Source organism: Pleurodeles waltl, chromosome 1_2, assembly GCF_031143425.1.
Source record: "Pleurodeles waltl isolate 20211129_DDA chromosome 1_2, aPleWal1.hap1.20221129, whole genome shotgun sequence".
Taxonomy (NCBI): Eukaryota; Metazoa; Chordata; class Amphibia; order Caudata; family Salamandridae; genus Pleurodeles; species Pleurodeles waltl.
The window spans coordinates 100,993,283-101,015,100 of NC_090437.1; the positions used below are offsets into that span (position 1 = coordinate 100,993,283).

A 21,818-nucleotide genomic window follows, 5' to 3' on the forward strand; every position below is an offset into this window, starting at 1 on the left:
AAACACAGATCCGAACCAGACGGCAGAGAAAAACAATCCAACAAAGGGCTCGATGCCCATGCGCAGTATTACCGAGAGGAGGAGTCACTCGATCCCGTGACTTAAAAACTTTCTTCGAAAAAAAAAAATAAGTTGTACTACTCCTAACCTAATAGTAAATGGCGAGCTTATGCATAGCATGTGTATCTACTGCTACACATGACATCGAACAAACAGGTTTTCAGCCAAAAACAGCATTGGAAAGGCAGGAGTGTTCAGGAAACCCTTCTCTGGTGAGCCAGAAAAACTAATTCTTACTGATCCTGCACTGCATGTTGGGAAGGCTTGGTGACTTTGAAGTTTTCAATGTGTAATTGGCACAGTAAATGCATATCATATCAAAAGCCACATTTTCCCTTTTAAAAGAGTGTAGTTCTGTGGTGTTTTCAACCAAATGAACGCCAGATTGGCTAACTGCACTTACTTTTTGACACTAAAAAGAGGGAATAAGTGCCTCTTATAGGTATATTTTCTTTGTAAATATTTTCTTTAAAATGGTGTCCCAGGGATCCTGCGTATGCAAAGAGATATTTTACTGTTTCTGGATATCAAACAGAGTCCAATTACAGAGAACCACATTGTACATTGTGCAAAAACTTGCTGAAAGATAAAGACAGTGGCCAGACAGCAATCTGGTCTTATCCCTCGGTCAGTCCAAGACGACACAGGCACTAGCTACATTTCATTACAAACTGGAAATGAGCCTTCAGAATGGAATGGTAATTCTCTATAATCTTGGCAAGATCTAAAATGTCTTTTTCAGACTAGTCAGTAGGTTTACAGTGCTAAACAACTTGTGGTTTTTGAAAGGCAGCAGAATCGAACAAAATAGATTGTAGCAACATATTCAGCAAATGGTGGTACTGTGCCTTTGAATTTGTATTTTATGAATACAGTCAAGGTGATACAAATTATTGATTAGGATTTAAAAACATTTAAAATAATTTGCATGACCTACATTCCCTTAAAATTAAATTGGTGTATTGTAACGGCATGAGCTTTTTACAAATAAACAATGAAAAAAAATTAGATTTTTACATGTTGGATCATTTGATTTCTTTTTTGCAATTTATCTTAGGCTGTCCATAAACAGAACTTAAGTCTGCATAGTATATGTTACGTTTCGTTAACAGTTCCACCTTATGTGCTACACCAAAAGATAAGATCCACATCTACCTTTCCCCATTCATGTTTACTTTATTTAGAAAGAAATTTTTTAAGTAAAGTACATTGGTAGGTGCTAATGCTCAAAGATCAGGCTCTTGGGATGTCACATGACTCACTGCAGAGGACACCGGACACCGCAAAGGAGGCAAGGGAAGCAGCACCGCCCAACTTGCCAGCCATCTACCTGGCTTGAAGTTAACTGCGGCACGCAAGCCTGCGTGTAGATAAGCCAACTGAGGAACCAGCAGGCTAGAGGTATTCAGCAGTCAGGTGGCAGTGTTCAGTGCCGCGGGGGGGGGGCTCATGGAAGCAAGCTAGGTTTGTGTGCAGCAATCACCTCAGCAGTCCTGTGCCCTTCTCGCCATCCCTCTCTCTGCTTGCCGGCACTGTAAGCTCCCATCTCCTGATTGACAACAGATACTCAACTGCAGCATTCGTCCGCACACACCAAGGAGGCAAAGTGAATTGGGATGTAATACTGGGGGGAGTTGAGGAGAGAGGGTGGCGCATGGCAGTGCAGGAGCGGTTTGGTGAGGGGGGAGAGGAGCTGGGCTTGCTGAGGTTGGTGGGGTGTGGCTTAAGAGCTGAAGCCTAGCATGCTAAATGTTCAAGACAGCCAAGGATAGCTAAATGAGCTAAATAAGTAGCAATAACGCAGCAATAGTACAGGAGCAAGCAACAATATACAAGTTAACACAATCAGCAGTATAAGCAATCCCGGCATTAGTGACAGTGACATTCGTGGAACTGGATGTAGTACTGCCAGTGTTCACGCCAGTACTTGCATCAGTACTTGCACAACTGTGCGCCCAAGCACTGTAACAGTATTTTGTGTTTTATTAACACCCTAAAAGCATCACAAGTGCAAGACCTGACGGCGATCGATTGAAGGCTAACTATATCGCTGCTGCAAGTTTTAAGTGCCTCTGGGGGAGTTATTACCCCCATCCCAGTGTCTGACGGTGCTTATGCCCCTCGTGGGAGGCCCAAAAGGGCTGACGGGTCTCAACCAGTGAAGGTGCCCTATACAATAACCAAACATCAAAATAGTTTGTTGTGGGTAGTATCTGGAAAAAATGTCAAGAGTAACAGGGAGCAATAGGCAAAACAATCAACTGGAAGTCCTAAAAACGGCATTCACTTAACTTAAATAAATCTACTGGGGGCATCCACGAGTGTGCCCTAGAGCAGCGGTTCCCAACCTGCGGCCCGTGACACATTCCCAGGGTGTCCACAGGCCTGGGTCAGAGAAGGCACTTCCCTAGCCGGGGCCTCTGACAAAAACACATGCATGTTTTTATATTTATTACTTCCTTTGTACAGCAATTTTAAAAGTACTGCAAAGTTCCTTGTACATCCAGCATCTTTCGGGCAAAAATAAAAGTGTCAAGATAACTCTGGTGATTAATGTACCTGCTGAGGAGAGATGGGAATTTTGTCTAGAGGCAATTTTGACTCTTCTGAGTTAAAGCAGATGGTTAATATGCCTGCTGCAAAGAAAGTGTATCATGCAAAGAACTGTTTTATATGCATTGCACAGTGAGTTACAACTTATGTCAGATTATTTTGTAACTGTGCAGTTCATAAGTTACAATCGCAATCTAGCACATTGAGCTAATGACTGCCATCAAAGAGCTGCATGCAAACTGCATAGCACAAATTAGAAATGTATGCTTTTTTCCCCCCTAGTCTTTCACTATCCTTATGCTGCTAAAAAGGTTTACTTGCATAGAAATAAATTCTTATTATTAAAGCCAACGCTAACCACTGTGTTATTTTCTGTAACCTGAGTTTGTGCTTCTCAAGACCAAGCACTGTTAGAAAATGCCTACCAGTGTGGATGACATGTGAATCCTACACCTTGTAGTCCCATTTAAAGTGCTCCGACAACCTATACTGGTATGAGAGATGCTATAAAAGAAATTAATTGCATGTGGAGAGATGAGGCCCTTCTGGTATTACTGTCTTTCCCCGCCAACAGAAATCACTTGGGAAATGTATAATCTAACCTCAGGATCCAGCTTTCCTAAATAAAAATAAAAATAAAAAGTGAAAAGTTAGTCGCCAAGATGCAGCGTCAACCTTTCCATTAAAATATTTCAATTTTTGCATATTTTTCAATATAAAATAATTATATCCTGTGTATTTTTTTCGGTGTGTTCGTGCTAGTGTATTTTTAGAGGATTACGGCTTTAATGTTGGAAAACTTAAAATCGTACAAATAGCTTGGGGGTCCCTGGCTTCTAGTAGCGATTCAGTGGGGGGTCCTCAAGAGTCAAAAGATTGGGAACCACTGCCCTAGAGGATACAATGGCTGCAGAAACACATAAATTTTTCGTTTCAGGTCTCCTAGTAGCTAACACAGAAGTAGACTTGGAAGACAATGCCGTATCTGCCGCAAAAGAGATATTTGATCTCACAACTGAAATATCCTTGTCAGTTTCTGATACTGGAAAATTGATGTCTTTATCAACACACCACACGAACAGGCATGTCTACTTTGCCGTCTACTGCTCCTGCTCAGTCACTTTCCCTTGAGCTTAACCCAGTCAATTCAGATTCATCCAGCAGTAGAATACATTTCTTATCAAAGGCATTGGAGCAACCATCAGAGCCCACCTGTGACATCACAGCCACCATGAAATATAATTATTATTGTACAAATGCATTGATTAATGAGCATCCATCGATGAGGGCAGTTAGGGAGCGCTCATCATCAGGCCTAAAAACAAAAAGCTGTCAAAGAAAGTGCCAGAATGCAAAGTACCCATCCTAAGAACTAGAAAGTTGAGCAGAAAACTGCCTACTGAAGAAGTGAGAATACAAAGGGCTCCGAAAGTAGGGCCAGGTCCTCCTCTAATTGAGACTGACTGTGCTTTAACTAAGCATCAATTAGAACTGTAGCAGCAATTCATAAATAATATAATGCTGGGGGTGCAACAGGCAGGAGACAATGCCCAGCACATCAAATGGTTCATTTGTAATGGACAGATAAACTGAGAATGGCAGTCAGTGTCCATCTAGCCATTTTTTTGGCCTACCCCAATCGGGCACTGCCGTCATTAGTAGAGAGTCTGATATCTCGTTCGAGTTGGAGGAAGTAGTCCTGAGCCAGGTAGATGCATACCATGGCTCAAGACAGGCATTTGGCTTCACCACCCCTTGCCCAAACAGCACCAAAAAAATCTGCACCCCTGGCTCACCAGTCGCCAAAGCTCAGGGATGTTAATGCTAAAAGTTACCTTTCTCCAGAACCACACCCACAGCAACCAATCCTCGACATTATGCACACAATGTGTACAACATTGGATGTTATGGTTAACAGCCTAAAAGCACATAGCATAAAATTGGATGATCAAATAAATGTTCTTTCTGAAATGTCATCTAGCATAGCAACTATCCACTCTTGCTTGCATGCAATGAAGTGTGCGGTGAAAGAACCGCTCAAGAGTAACGTATTCTCCAACAAGATAGGAACTTGTTCAAAGATTGTACTAAGCTCGCAGAGGTCCCAGAAGACATAATTTCAATCCTAGATGATTGTAAAAAAACAATGAGCAGAGGAATATCCACAGTAACCAAACAAAGCTCTAATATTTTCAGTCCCATCATACAGTGAGTGGACCAAGGGCAGGCCTCAAGTCAGGCCAGAGAATGCTGACACCCCATTAAACCAGAGCTGACAAGGGGTAAAATGACTACCTAAAACATGGAATTTCACACACAAGATCTGGCTTCCTCTACTATTGCAAAAAAGGAGGCAATCTCACAAGCAACAGCTGTACAAAATCTTCAAAAAAACGCTAAGGAAAATCCACAGAAAGACCAGCTTGCTAGATCCCAGAACCATAAGGATAGTGGAATATTCATGTAAGGAGGAGAAAGCATTAAAATCGGGATAACATAACGATCAAGGTGTGCAAATCGAAAGTGAGACAGAAGAAGGCAAGTCAGGAAAGGGAACTACAAACTTAGAAAATGCATTAAATGATGCACAAAATCTGAGGTGCTAGGTATTCTGTCGAAAGCACACTCACGTTCAGAGATTTCTTACTGGCACCAGGATACCACCTGAAATAGTGGATAATGCACAGGTTACTGCTGCTAGTCAACTGAATTTGTTGAGTAGTTTAATTAATGGATCAGGAAGTAAAATCTCATTAATATCAAGTAACAAGGCCATTTCAAGCCAGCCGATTGGGTCCCCCCCTTCCCAAATGACATTATCAAAGAACGCCATAAGGTATGCTTAGGACCAATAGCTACAATCTAAGATAATGAACTGCTCAGTAAGGCAACAGGGCATGTTGCTGGTAATATGGGGCAACCAGAAGCACTTCTCCAAATTCCAACTGAAGACCAATCACATAGAGACCATGAATACGTTGTCCTAGAAGCTGCCCTGAGCGCAGCAGTCCTTCATGCAGGATACAAGGGCAACATCTATGACAATGGCCCACCTCAATGGTTCATCACTGTTGCTGTTAACAAAAACTGTGAATTAGAAGTTAGCCCCCTAAGCAAAAAGCCAACGTATAACTGCGATGGTTAATGCATCAGTGGGAACAAATCCTAGATCAGCACAGCAAGCTCACAAAGGAGCAATGCTACGGTTAGGAGGCACACAACCCGCAGGTAATACACTGGTACCAGGACAAGATCCCTTTACAGTCTATAAACAGCCAAATTTTGCACCAGAGACTATAGGCAAAAGTATCTTAAAGTCCAGATCACAGAGTATGGGACTTGGGAAACTGCATACGGGACAAGGATAAGAACTCTCAGCGGGACCGACAATAAATGCCTTGGGTCTTAAAGAGGTGTGCAGAACTAGGACATGGAAGGAACCTGCAATCTTGTTTTTTACACCAACCTACCATTTCGGGACATCACAACATCCTCAACAGAAGTTATTTATTGAGAGTCCTACATTCTTTGCCGGGGCTACAAAACGTGTAATCACAAAAACTACTGAGAGCTGGATTTACACCAGTTCACTCTACAGAAGAGGCGGAATCTACGATAATATGGTGGGCAAATACGCATGAGGCAGAGAGGATTCTTGGTAATAGAGACACATTGGCCAACTGGGGGATACAGACCATGAAGGTATACCCGAACCCTACTCAATGGTATTCAAACTGTATATGTAGAGCCAGCAAACCATCAGCATGTGGAATTTCACAAATCCTCTGTTTGGGTATCAGCTATAGGCCCCTCCAGCATGGCTTTGAGAAGTGAGCTTGAAACTTGAAGGTTAACATACAGTTGTCTATTTCAAGCTATATTCCACTAAGTCCAGAAAACATCCAAAGCCATGCCAATATGATTAATATATTTCCTGAATTCATACAAAGTGGATGTACAAGGCCCACAGATACAAACTTTCAAGGATTGCCAGCATATGCAGTTCACCACTCTTATGAGTTAAGCATTGGCCCAGACCATATAATTAAGATAAAAGTGCTTAGTTGGAAAATTGCTAGCTTGAAACCAAAAGTAGATAACAAGGACTGTGTAAAATTCATTAAATCAAAAATTATTTGATGCTTTCAGGCGACATGGGCCCTGGATGAGCTCACTGTGGATGGATATACTGTGTTTGCTACAAAGGCCACAAGGGAAACAAAAGGGAGACCAAGAGGCTGACTTACAATCTGGATATCTACCCAACTGAGTACAGTTAGCCAAGTGGTTTCCAAAATTAACAAGAACTTCCAACTTCTGCTGGTTTCTGGTGATTTAATCATAATGAATGATTATGTTTTGCTGGCTCTACAATCAGAATATCATATGCAACTAAATGAGCTGGAAAAGTAAACTGGCACTGCCCGACAACATTTTTCATCATCATAACATTCCACCCACTCACAAGCAAGGCAACATATTTTGGTTCATGGAGATTTTAACACCAAACCAGACGACAGATTGGCCAACTTAAATCTACTGCACAATCATGCTATCGGCAGACCTCCAACTCTGCTAATTCTCCACTGAAGGAGAGGTGCCTCCCTAAACGTCTCTTGCGCTTAAACATGATCTTCGCCCCTTGAATGGAACAATGCCTTCTTATCTGCCAGCCAATTGCACATTTCGATCAGGGGTCAGTACAAGCTTGAGAGATTATATTTTAATCAACTTGGAATCATGGCAATTGATTGTTGACCTTATAATCGAACAGAGTTGATAGTGATCATGATCCGCTGATAGCATTCCTAAGGGTGGGGGTGGCTATTACTTTGAACACTATTCTCATCCCTGAGTTGAGGAAAAGTGCACTACAATTAACAACAAACAGAAAGCTTACTACATGGCATCAGTACAGCAGGCCAACAACTGGCCCAGACAGATCAAGCAAAAAATGCTTACCAGGAGGTCAACGGCCCGTGGATTATTCCAAGATTTGAAACTTTAAATTGGCCCAACTGCAAAGTTGTTGGCAACCAGGCCCTGGAAGTAGGCACATCATTAAACACTTGCATTTAGAATTGTTCTACCAGGAGTGCAGTAAGCTAAAATCTGGACTTTGATTTGCACTGAAAACAAGGCATGTCTCTCCTGATGGAAAAAACACCTAAAAGAACTAGGCAGAAATATGTGTCTCATCAAATATAAAAAGTGCAAGTGAAGGCCTGGCAAGCACTCATGGAAGCTCTTAGAAGCAAGAACACCAGGTGCTTCTGGTAGCTAGTAAGGTGGGGATCACAAGGTATCCCAAGACATTTGGAAAGTACTATTATGCCTGCTTCCTGGTTCACTTATTTCTCAACATTATACAGTTTTGGAAGCCATATTAACCCTAGTGCTGAGGGAAAAATACTGGGAAACTTAGGACAAAACAAATAATGCTTAATGGAGAAGATTCAAAGTGGTATACCACTGAGCACCCTAGAAAGGAATTCAACAGATAAGGAATTCTCTTAAAGCGAAGTATGTTTAGCAATCCTCTGCCAGCATCAAAATAAGGCCCCAGGCCTAACCGTATAATAGCGGACAGATACAGAACAGAGCTCACTACATGGGTACCTATTTAAACCGTATCATATAACTCAATATGAATGCAAGGGATAGTACTGGCATCAAATAAATCTGCCACAATACTCCTATTTCATAAGGAACCACCTCAGGATCATCCTTCCACTTTTCAAACAATTTCCCTACTCAATGCAGCAGGGAAAATATAGCCAAGGTTTTTGCACACCTGCTTAGATGATTGGTTTTGCAAGGATGGGATCATCAACTCACCACAGGCAGGCTTTCGGAAGTGCCAAGGAACAATTGGCTAAGCAATGAGGCTATTTAACATTGGCCTGAAATGTACTAGCATCCAAAAAATGTAAATTATATTTGACTTTTAAAGATCTAAAAATGGTCTTTGATACTGTAAGCCGGAAGCAAGTTTGAAAACAGCATCAGCCCAGGGCTACCCAGCAAAACCTTTGTCAGCTATTAAGCTATTATACAGCAATAATATTTCCTTAGTCAGGTATCTCTCAAGAGGCGAAACTACTGAAAGCTTCGACATGAATACTGGGGTCAGACAAGAATGCAACACCAGCTTAAACATCTTTCTCAATTATGTCACTGACTACCTGGGGACCTTGATCATAAGGGGCAGTCCTAAATTGAGGAGTTCCTTTAAAATGTATGGAACCCCGTTGGATGGTATCGACCACTACAATTATCGAGGCGTAAGGTTTGACTCCATGCTGGCCATGTCAACCCAATTACTCGAAAGAGATGCATCAATGTCAATATGCTCGTGGCATACTCAGCTCTGCCAAAAGTCAGAGGAGCAGATTGATTGGCCGGCCGCACCCTTGAGGCCTGTAGAGTGCAAGCTCTTGTGGCAGGCCTGTATGGTGCTGAGCTGTGGGGCTACAAAAAGGCTAAGGGGTTAGTCAGGGCAGAGAATGGCTTTTTACGTTGCTTAATTCTCCTCGACCTGGGACCCCAATGGACACACTGAGGCATGAGTTGGGTGTCAAATCCGCTGAGCAGTGTGCAGCATAATGGGTACGAATATGGACTAAACCAGGGCAGAGACCTTGACTGGACGTTATGCAAGAGGTTTGGCTGCAAGACAAACAAGTAAAATTACCCTGGTTTAGTCACATGGCGAATACCTTGCAAACCATATGATGTGCTGACTGTAGGCTTGAACCAGAAAAAATGTCAAAGGATACCTGAAAGGTCCTAAAGGAAAGGTTTTGGCAATATATGTTCATTAATCTGTCAGGGCAGACGACAGACAAGCTTTGGAAATTCAAGCTCACCCCCACTTTCGAACCGCACCTGGACAAGCTCATTCCCCTCCCCCTCCTTAAAAGATCACTGTACATTAATTTCAGGCTAAGTACTTCGCTGATGAAGCAGTACACTAGCTCAAGGAAAAAGGGTGGAAGTTGTTTATCTATTTGCAGATTTGAATTTGGGGCGATAGACTCTGCAATGCACTTCATGTTATTTTGTACTTCTACCTGGAAAGTCAGAAAAGAATATCTCCACCTCCTTTTATATTGCTCATGCAATCAGAATGTCAATAGATTTTAAGCATACCTTAACTCTGTGCATGCGCACGGATTCTGACCACACTTTTAATCAAGTCTCCTCTTATATGTATGTGGCTGGGACAGCAATTAAACAACTGTATTAACCATGTTATTCAAGGAATTTTTGTGAAGTTTTTTACTTACCTGTTTTAATTGTATAAACGTTTGTCTGCATTACAGCTGCCTTTATTCTTTATGCAAGCTGTGGGGTCATTTGAGATGCAATTTATTAGTGACCTTTTATTTCGAACGATTTTTAAAATATCTCTGCAAATTTTCAACCAGATGTCTTCTAGTCAGCTGTAAAGAATGTATTTTTATAAGTACTAACGCTTAAGAGCCAGGCGATGGCTATGCACTTTTTTTTTTTTATATAGTGACAGGGCCACATTAAGATGCACTTGTGTGATGATTTAATTTGTTTTGGGTGATTTTTCAATTATTTATGTGGCTCTACAACTGATGTCATTTGGTTAGCTGTAACCAGGGCATTTTTATAAGTACTCGCACTTTAGAGGCAGCTAGCTGACTGTTATGCATTAGCATTTTTTTAATTTAAAATGTGATGTCTCAATTATTGAACTATGTTATTATTAAATATTAAATTGTGCATATTTTGTATTGTAAGGCCTGTCCTTGGCAAGCTGGCACAATAAAGTACTACTACTACCACCTAAGCCGCACTAGTACAAAGAATCCACACATCTCAGTGCACTGAAGAAGACAGGTCGCATTAGCACTAGAAACAACAAATAATTTACAAAAAATATTTACTGCACATTTACTTTGGTGGTTATTATTAAGTTGCTAATATTGAAAAAGGCAACAGACGAAAAGCACGCAATGGGCAATGTAAAGTTCTCACCTCATCTTCAACAGTAGCTCGCTTCTGTGCAGACCAGTTGTAATCTGGATAGTGTGCGATAGTAGTAGCACTGCCAAAGTCGCAGAGTTTGATTGTTCCCTGGTTGCTAATTAGCATGTTTTCTACCTAAAAAAAAATATAATTTATTGTACTACAAATATCACATCAAATTACCAAATTAATCAAATAATCAGTATCTGCTTATCAGTTATTGCTAAGACAATTTATGCATGGTATTGTTTTTGTTTTTAAGTTTGCATTTTTTTAGGCACTGGCCATGGCCCTCACCAAGCATAACGCTTTTCACTGAAAATGCCCGCCACAGCAACTCACATATTCCCCTGAATCTCCCAGCTGAACATTTCTAGTAATACCCCTCATGGGCAAAACAGAAAATCTAAAAAGAGAATATACTATACCTATGGACGTTATAGACACCCCCAAAAAACTAATCTTCTGATAAACTTGGAAAAGCTTCAAGCTTTTACTGTGGGTCAAACTGTCATGGCTCTTTAAGCAGCAGCCATTCAGCTTTCAACCATAGCCAAGCCTAAGATTTCTTATTTCACGGTCATCTACTATACCATGTAATTAAAATTAAGAATTAAACAACTCAATTAACAAAACTAACAGATTATTAGAGTTACAGACCGTCCCATAACAAGGTACACTTATTTCATCTCCTGGAAGGTGGGGAGAAACCGACAATAGCATGACACACTTTTTCCTTCCTTCAGTTAATTAACTATGTAGGTAAGTGCCTCCATTTGGACATGGTCACCCCCACTTTTTGTTCACTTTTACTAACGTTTTTCTACTAAGGTGCACTGGGTCCCTGCTAAACAGGTCGGCAATGCCAGTGCTCTTTCCCTTAAAAAAAAAAAAAAGGCAAAAATTTGTACAACTGTCACACACTCTTATACCTCTGTAAGTATGCAAATTTGGCTTCCCCAGACCTGGGAGTTGCCACCCCTAGCCCTGAGACCCACTTGGCACCAGGACAGGTGGGAAAATTAGTTATGCAGTAGGCGTGTTCCGACTCTGGGATAGCCACATCCGTACGGTGGGATACCCGAAGTGGACACTCCAGGAAGGATTCCATCATCTCAATTTTGGTGGACCCCCAAGAGTAAGTGGCCCATTGGCTACTCCTCTACACTCCCCTAAACTGAATATTTAAGTGGCCCCCTGACACCAGATGAATGGAGTTGTCTGACCCAAGAAGAGGACGAGACAGAAGAGCTGAAGGAACGAGACCTGTGGACTGGTGGACTTTAGGCACCAATCCCTGCAGAACTTCATCTGTCCCACAAACAAACATCCCAACTCGTCCTGCAGCTGTGGGGACTCCAAAAGCCTCAGAGGTTGTCCAGCACCTTGCCAGCTCATCAGCATCTCCCCTTGGAGTGGAGGAGCCATTTCCCCGCTTCCTGCAGGCAGTAACCGCAACGTCCAGCTCCGCATCTTGCTGACCACGGGATCCACTAATGCAGCAGCCACCCAGGAGGAGGTCACCGTGCTAAAAGAGGCCAGTCCCCACTCCCCTCCAAGTGAGAAGACATCAGTATAAACTGGAGCCCAGCTGCACCAATACCTGAGGCATCAGACCCCTTGCAACTACCAAGGCTTGTTGAAATCCAATCTGGATTCGAACATCGCAACTGAAGAACAGCCATCGAGGGACGTCAGCAACACAGAGGATATCTTCCAGAGCTGTACAGCTGCACTGCTTCTTTCCCCTCTTCTTGCAGGTCCCCCAAAGAACAGTGGGCACCTAGACGCAGGAGCACCAACGACAAAGACCCACTGCACCCAAGCTCCCCAGGTCAACAACATTCAAAGATGTTCTCGTGCTCCTAGGATTCCCATCGACCGAGCCCCCCTGTTGGGAGCTCCTGGACTTGTTCCCAAGTCCTCTTTTGCACACTCTTCTCTTGGTGGCCCCCCTCGTCACCAACTATGCAGTGCGCAAGACACCCAACTGGATTAGCACCACTGCATCCGGACCTCCTAGGGCAGGTAAAACTGTATTGCAGGTCTTGTTGTGGCCTTGCACCCCTAACACCCTAAAATCCTCAGCGGACCACACCAAGAACTGTTTGCAAGAACCCCTTTACAGTAAAAGTACTTTGGAATCTTTACTGTGTAAAAGCAAAAGCACATGAGTAAAAGTGTTACTTGCTAAAACTATACAAACGGCAACAGTATTTATCTTCTTGAAAGTATTATGGTGTTGAAACAGAATATAAACAAAGTAACTTTTTCTAAACATTGGTCTTGAGTTCCTTCTTGAGTGTGTGTCATTTATTGACTCTGGGTATTGAACAAATGCTTAGCACTGCCCTCTGATAAGCCTAACTGCTCACCCACAATACCACAAAAGAAAGCCTTTGGAATTATTACTTTTACACCTGTAAACTAATAAGGGTCACTTGTACTATCTGCATAAGGTACCATTACTTTGGTACACTGCATAGCTAGCCAGCTTCCTACATTGGCGGTTCAGTGATGAGATAGAAGTCTTCACATTTGCTGATAGCACTCTGTCAATAGGTTTTTCCACTAGTTTAGTTTAGTTTTAGTTTTATGCATTTGTAAAGCGCGTAGCTACCCTAGGGCATCCCAGCGCTGAAGATACAGGAAAGTTCTAGAAGAAAGCAGGAAGGACAGGCTAGTGACTGAAGAGAATGGTTTTCAACCTTTTCCTAAAAAGAGATTCAGAGGGTTCATGGCAGAGCTCAAGAGGTAGGGCATTCCAGAGATGAGCAGCCTTGATAAAGGAGTTTCCACCCCATGATCTATTGACGCAGGGTATATGAATCTGCCGGGCAAAAGAAGATCTAAGGTGTCTCGAAGGAGCGTAAATGGAAATGTGTTTTCTGAAAAAATATGGACATTTGTTATGTAGGGCTCTGTGGGTGATGCACATGGATTTAAAATGTATGCGCTGTTTGACCGGCAGCCAATGGAGTGCTGCAAGAGCCGGCTTGGCAGATAGATGTCTGGGACAGTTCATAAGGAGCCTAGCTGCCGTGTTCTGTACAATCTGCAGCTTCCTTACTACGTATTCCGGGGAACTAAAATAAAGAGAATTCCCATAATCCAGGCGGGAAAGGACCAGTGCCTGGAACAGGATCCTTCAGGACGAGGCGGGAAGAAGATTGAGAATCTTCCTGAGAGATCTAATAAGACCAAAACAAACCGAGGAAATTTTCTTAGATTGTAGTTCCATCGCGAGGCGGGAGTCCAGTACAAAACCTAGTCTTTATACCTGCCCTTTAGGAGGAGGAAGACTGGTGAAGGACTCTGAGTAACATGTTAAAGGGGAAGCAGGAGAGCCATTGCCTAAAATGAGTACTTCAGATTTGCCATCATTAAATTTGAGTTTGGATTGAATCATCCAGTCACCGATATCCCTCATACAGCCAGCAAGGTTGACGGAGGGAGAGTTCCCAGTACTGGAGAGGGAAACCACTAATTGAGTATCATCAGCGTAGGTGACCAGTGAAAGATCGTAGGGAGTAACTACTTTAGCCAAGGAGGATAGGTAGATATTAAAAAGAGTTGGACTTAAAGAGGAACCCTGAGGGACTCCACAAGTTAGGGAAAGATATCCGAAAGAAAAGAGCGGTCCAGAACTTGGAAGGTTCTTCCTATGAGAAAGGAAGAAAACCAGGAGAGCGCTGGGCCTCCCACACCTGCCTTAGAGAGTCTGTCACAAAGAAGAGAGTGGTCAACCGTATCAAAGGCTGCGCTAAGATCTAGGAGAATAATGGCTGCATGTCCTCCCTGGTCTAATAGTTGACGGGCAGACTCGGTCACCGTTAGAAGCGCAGACTCAGTGCTGTGCTGTGCTCTAAAACCCATTTGAGTGGGGTGAAGGAGCATATTACTCTCCAGATAGCTCATCAGTTGTAAATTTACATGTTTCTCCAGTAAGAAACTCACAATTGACTCTAGTTTAAAAATATTTTTTTCCAGTCTTTTGATTTTTCCAAATTTCTAATCTGACCAGGTAGGGCCATGTGTTAAGTCCTGTTTAAAATGTGAACGTTTTTTTTTTTTTTTTAGCTATCTAGGCTGTAAAAACTGCGTAGTCTTTTTTGTAGAGTCCTAAAAGGTCCTGACTACTTTAAACATGTCTGGTTCAAAGGACTGTGTCCAGGAACTAAACCTGACCCCATTACCTGAAGCTCACATGATACAGCAGTTAAGAAACCTCTGTAAGGCCAGCAAAATTAACACGGACTCAAACCCTACATAAGCACAGCTCCAAGAGCTGCTTGCTGAGTTTAAAGTAACACACACATAACAGAGGATCCGGACACCACCACAGAGGATGGGGTGGACAGTGGTGACAAAAGTGGGGCTAGCCCCCCACAACTGGATAAGGGAGGTGATGAAGTGCCCGCTCATAGTTACCCTAAGACTGTACCCAGTGTGACTACTCCAATTGAGGGTAGGCCGCTCAAGGCACAGAGAAGAGCTAGATGATGAAGAAGTAATTCTTGAAAGACTAGCCAGAAGGGCACCCTTTCAATCCAAAATCTTGGTTATCGAGAAAGAAAGGGCTGAGATGGGGTTTGGAACCCCTAAGTGGTGGCAGCAGAATAAACAGGGAGAGAGTGTAAACTTTTGATCAAAAAATCCCCAAAGGGATTGTCCTAAAATTTGTCAAGGGTGATGATATCACAACATGGTTCATAGTAAAATGAGGAAAACTCAAAGGCGATGGGGCTCTCTAATTTTGGAGGTGTTCTAAGGCAAGTGCAGGGATAGACTCCTGACACTGAGTGAAGAAAAAGCTGAGAATATGACCACAGGAAGGATGCCCTGACAGAAGGCTTTGGGCTCGCTACTGAGGAGTACAGAATTAAGGTCAGGGAGACTCACTAAATCTCAAGTCTGCTCTGGGTTGATTTTGTAGACTTTTCAGTCAAGACACTAGGAGGCTGGTTGAAAAAAAGTAAGTGCATGATTATTAAGGGCTCTATCATTTGATTATTAAGGGGCACCTGTAGAGGAACTGTACCTCAGAAAAATTGCATTGGTACCTAGTGGACGAAGGGCTGTTCACCAAGAGCTGGGGGTGAAGGCAGACCACTGGGTCAAAACAAGGGTGTCCAGGAAGACTCATGGTGGTGGGGGGGGGGGGGACGGGGGGGGGACTTTGACCAAAAAAAAGGGGTTGCTAACTACCACCAAGGGAAAGACAGAGGGCACAAAGGGGAAAACCCAGAGTCTTCTAGAGACCCACAAAAAGTGTCTCAGGAAGGTAGGACCCAAGGCACTTCCCAATAAAAGGGTGGTCAGCAGGGTAAGAACTGGAATCCCAAAAAGGCTTAGTGTTTCAATGTTAAGGTCAATGGACATCAAACTAGGGGCTCTTCCTGTCCCAAAAAAGCCCCTTCTAGTGCACCCTCAGCTATTGCTGGCGTGGTGTCTCTCCAGACGGGATCCTTGGTGGACTCTGACCAGGTCAGAGTACACAATGAAGCCACCTTAATCGCAGAGGGTGGGGTGGATGTAGCCCCGGCCTTCTGGCCCAGTAACCTGGAGACGTACAGACACGAAAAACACATTACTGGGGTTGAAGTGGAAGCACTGAGGGATGCAGGTGCACGTGTCACCATGGTGACTGAAAAACTGATATCCCTAAACCAATACATAACTGGACAGACTTATCCAGTTATCAACGCTGACAACATTGTCAAGGCCTATCCCATGGCTATGGTGAGCTTGGAATGGGTAGGGGATACTGGGCAAAAGAAGGTGGTCATGTCCTCTGCATTTCTAGTAGAGTGTCTGTTGGGGAACAATCTCTAGACCTCAGCACGGGCTGAGATGGAGATGAAAAACCCATGCAGCCATACTGGGGATACCTGAATGGGTGTACTAAAAACCAGAGCACAGAGCAAAGTCCGGGATGAAGAAGAGGTGTTGGAGCCTGGAATAACGGTCCAACTTTCCAAGAGAAAAGACAAGAAGTCTAGGATACCAACTTCCGAGGAGACAAGTTCAGATCCCCTCTGCTCAGGGAGAAGACCTGTCAGCCCTAGAGGGAACTGAGCCCCAGGAACTTGGGCCTTATATGGCAGAGCTCCTGGGCCCGGGGGGGGTTGCTAGGGAAGATATTTGACAGGGACAGAGGACTTGAAAGCCTGAGATAGCAAGCTGCTGACCACTAACATGGACATGTCAGTGGCTCCCACAGGACCCATTGGGGGAGATGGGCTCCTTTACACTGAGGCCAGAGAACTGTGCCTCAGCAGTGCAGGGAGTTCTTACTCACATTGGCCTATGACATCCCCTTAGCTGGGCAGCTTGGCCAGACCAAAACTTGAAGTAGGTTAGGTAACCACTTCTACTGGCCAGGCATGTCCCAGAAGGTAAAGGAGTTTTGCAACTCCTGCATCACCTGTCAAACCAGGTGAAAGACTGGTGGGAAAAAGGCCCTCTTAATTCCACTACCAGTGGTTGGGGTACCCTTTGAAAGGGTAGGGGTTGACATTGTTGCCCCCCTGGACCCTCAAACAGCACCAGGGAACATTTATACTAGTGTTAGTGCATCCTGTCACCAGGTACTCTGAGGTAAATCCCCTTAGGACTGCCACTGCTCCTGCAGATGTCAGAACCCTCATCAGCATCTTTACTAGGGTGGGCTTCCCTAAGGAGGTGATTTCAGACAGAAGTACAAACTTCATGTCTGCTAACCTCAAACCAATGTGGAAGGAATGGTGTTTGGCTTATAAGTTCACAACCCCATACCAGCCCCAGACAAATGGTTTAGTTGAGAGATGCAATAAAACCAGGACAGGTATGATAATGGGCATGTCTGAAAAACTCAGGAGATGCGATATCCTCTAGCCATACCTGCTTTTTGCCTATAGATATACGTCTCAAAAAGGAGTGTCCCTTTGAAATGTTGCTTGGCCATCCTGTTAGGGGGCCACTGAGTCTAGTGAGGAGAGGCTGGGAGGTGCCTCTCAAAGAGCCCAAACAAGGCATATTGGACTATATGCTTGGCCTACGTCCCAGGGTGCCTGAGTACATGGAAAAAGTAAAAAAAAACTTGAGGCAAGCCAAGAGCTCCAGAAGCAATGGTCTGAACAAATGGCTATACTGGTGTAGTACCAACTACGGCAGAAGGTATGGGTGCTGAAGCCTGTGTCTCCCAAGGCCCTCCAGGACAAGTGGAGTGGAACCTACCCCAACCTTGAGAGAAAAGGGAAGGTCACCCATCTGGTGGACCTTGGCACTCCTTGGAGCCCTCACAGGGTCATCCATGTGAACAGCTTTAAACCCCCATTATGACAGGGCTGATATGACCTTGTTCATGGTCACGTATTAGGGCCAGGAAGTAGAGAGTGAACCTTTCCCTGACCTCCTCTCCCACAACCCTGCAGATAGGTCTGTTGAAGGAGTTGTCTTTTTAGACACACTCACTGCCCCAAAGCAAGCTGACTTCATGCAAGTCCTCAGGCTGCATGCTGGGCTCTTTTCTTTCACCCCTGGTCAGACTACTTGGTATACCCATGACGTGGTCACCGGAGACTCTATGCCTGTCGAGAGCAAAATCTACGGTCTGATCAAGTCAAACAAAGCACCAGAGCTGAAATAAGCAAGATGCTGGAACTTGGGGTGATTGAGCCCTCTGAAAGTCCATGGGCTAGCTCAGTGGTCATAGTCCCCAAACCTCATTCCATGGGAAGTAAAACAGAGCTGAGGTTTTGTATGGACTACAGGGGCCTCAATGCTGTCACTAAGACAGATGCTGACCCCATTCTAAGGGGTGATGAGCTAACTGACCGGATGGAAGCAGCCAAAGTTCTAGGTACTTTTGAATTAACATCAGGGTACTGACAGATTGGCTTGACCCTAGGAGCAAAAGAGAAAACAGCATTCTTGACCCCGGATGGACATTACCAGTTCACTGTAATGTCATTTGGATTAAAGAATGTTCCTGCCACCTTCCAAAGATTAGTAAAGAACGTCCATATTAGGTTACAGTCTTTGAGTGCAGCATATCTAGATAATATGGCTGACTATAGCTCTACTTGGCAGGAAAACCTCATCCACCCTGGAAAGGTCATTGGGGCTCTGCAGCTGGTAGGCCTTACTATCAAAACAAGCAAGTGCCAGATAGGGCAGGGCACACTGTTGAATACTTGGGCCACTTTGTGGGTGGATGCCAAATTCAACCTTTACAACCCCAGATCCAGACAATTCTGGACTGGGAGGCTCCAACAACCCAAAGCCAACTCAGGACATTCTTTTGTTGGACTGGGTACTACAGGAGATTTGTGAAGGGTTATAGCACTATTGAGGCACTCCTCACAGAACTCACCTCCAAGAAGCACCAAAGAAAGTAAACTGGACAGTGAGTTGTCATAATGCTTTTGGCATCCTTTAGGAGGCACTGTGTTCAGCACCCATTCTAAAAGCTCCAGGTTATAGCAAACAGTCCATTGTGAAGACATACACCTCTGAGCATGGGACAGGAGCGGTCCGATCCCAAACCAATGATGATGGCCAGGACCAGCCAGTTGCTTTTATTAGCAGGAGATTACTTCCCAGGTAACGGAGTTGGAGTGCCATTGAGAGGGAAGCATTTGCTGTGTCTGGTCCCTGAAGACGCTGAGACCATACTTTTTGGGTACTCACTTCATAGTTCAAACTGACAACAGACCTCTCAGATGGCTGATGCAAACGAAGGGGTAACATTCTAAACATTTGAGGTGGTCCATCTCCTTACAGGGTATGGACTTTAGAGTGGAACACAGGCCAGGGACTGACCATGCCAATGCAGATAGTCTTTCTCAGTTTTTCCACTTAGACAATGAAGACTTTCTTGGGAAAGTTTAGTTTCATTTCCTTTTGTTTTGTGTAGAAAAGTGCCCATTTTCGACATGGTCACCCCCACTTTTTTCTCACTGATTCTGAGGTTTTTGGACTGAGGTGCAAAGGGTCACTGCTAAACCGGTCCACAGTGCCTTTTCCCTAAAAATTAGGTTAAAAAAGGTACAACTGGCACAGACTCCTATACCTCTGTAAGTCCCTAGTAAGTGGTACCCCTGGTACCTAGGGCCTGGATACTGGAGAGGGTCTCCAAGGGCTGCAGCATGCATTGTGGCACCCTCAGGGACGCGCCCCCCCCCCCTAAAAAAAATGAAAACTGCACACACCTGCCATTGCAGTCTGCTTGTCCAGACACGGCACACCCATTGTAAGCCATGTCCCACTCAATTTATCTAAATATATGTAGGTCACCCTTACAGCAGGCACTAGAGTCCTAAGACTGGCTTCATTATATGTGATGTGGGAAACATATCTGTGATGCAGATATGCCCTTTTGATGTCCAGTTGGAATTGCAATTGAACAGGGAAGCCACATTAAGGTATGTACTGGACACGTCTCATTACGAGTTCCCCAGCTACAAAATGGCTTCACTGAAACCTATGGTGTTGGCATCAAACACTTCGTCTTAATAAACCCAGGCTCATGCTGGCCTTGGATATATTATGACGTGCACCCAGAGGGCACTTTAGAGATGCCCCTGAAACCTACTAGTCTCAGAGTGCTGGCTGACTGGTATTGATCAGCCTGCCACCACATACATGTTTCTGACCCCCTGGAGATGAGAGCCCACATCCTCTGAAGCCAAAAACAACGCCTGCTTCAGAGGAAGGTGTTATTGTCTACTCCAGCAGGATGGCTATTCAATCTGCATGCCAGGGGCTTCAAACACGCTGACACCTTTGGTAGGCAACCCTGGCTCCCCCCAGACCTTGAAGTTGCCACCCACTGCCCTGAGGCCCACCTGGCATCAGGACAGGTGGCTAAATTTGTTATGTAGTTCGTGTGTTTCACCTCTTGACCAAGGGCAGCTCCTCCGCAATGGTGGAGAAGTGTCGCCCCACTGGCTAAGAGCCACTAGCAGAAAAATAAAACAATTTTAAAGTATCATTTTATTTTTCTGCCGCTGGCTGAGCCAGCAGGTGAAGGGAGGGGAGGAGCTGGGCCTCATGAGGTGGGATGAGGTGAGGCATTCGTTGGTACACTAGAACAGGAAAGGAGGACGAGCGAGGTGACAGGAGAGGACGGTGGAAGCGACAACGATGAATTGTAAGTTTTTTTTTGTTGTTTTTTGTAACATTTATTCCTGGTTGTCTCCTCCCCTTGATATTTGCCGCAGATGCCGCTTCCCTTGATTAGCCACACCCTTATGGTGGGCTAGTAGAAGTGGATGCTCGAGGAAGGGTGGCACCATCTTGATTTTGGTGGAACTAGGAACTCTGGGACAGGGTTATGCCCACTCTCCACAGGAAAGGATCATATAGGGGATGTAGTCACCCCAAGGGTACTTAGCCCATATATTACTACGCTACATTTTCCTCAAATGCCTAAACTGAGTATTTAGGTGGTCCGCTGACACCAGAAGAACAGATTCATCTGACACAAGGAGAGGACGACATGGAAGAGCCGAAGGAGCGAGAACTGTGGGCGACTGGTGGAGTTTTGGTGCCAAATCCTGCCTACCTACCTACTTCTGTTCCAACAAACGTGACATCCCTAATTATCCTGCAGCTGTGGGAACTCCAAAAGCCTCAGAGGTTCTCCAGCACTTTGCCAGTCTGTCAGCATCTCCCTGTGGAGGAGCCACTTCCCTGCAGACACCAACCACAACACCCGCCTCACTGCCCTGCTGACCATCAGGTCCGAAGATGCAGCTGTCACCTAGGAGGAGGTCACCGTTGTCCAAGAGGCCACTCCCGTCTCCCTCCCAAGTGAGAAGACTTCAGGATCAACCAGAGCTGTGCTGCGCCCATACTTGGGGTACCGACCACTTGCAACTACCAAGGCTGGTTGAAATCCAATCTGGATTCCAACATTGGATCAGAAGGACAGCCATCGAGGGAAGTCAGCAACGCAGAGGACATCGTCCAGAGCTGTACAGCTGCACTATTTTGTCCCTCTTCTTGCAGATCCCCAAAAGAATAGTGGGTGTCTTAACGCAGGAGCACCAACGACAAAGACTTGCTGCACCTGAGTTTCCCTGACCTGATCAACATCATCCAAAGGTTTTTCACTTGCTCCCGGGATCCCCAAGTCCCCCTTTGCACACTCTTTCTAGGTGCACCTCCCCTCCCCCGCCACCAACTATGCAGTGTGCAAGACACCCGACTGAACTAGC

At 44.5% G+C, this 21,818-nt stretch overlaps 1 protein-coding gene across 1 annotated transcript in view; it reads right to left on the reverse strand.

The window, feature by feature from the left end:
- GAK (cyclin G associated kinase) overlaps positions 1 to 21,818 on the reverse strand; it is a 1,188,967-nt gene that overhangs the window by 943,339 nt on the left and 223,810 nt on the right. The window contains exon 6 of the mRNA XM_069236701.1: positions 10,624 to 10,749. Coding sequence (XP_069092802.1) covers positions 10,624 to 10,749 — 126 coding nt within the window. The remainder of the gene's footprint in view (positions 1 to 10,623; positions 10,750 to 21,818) is intronic.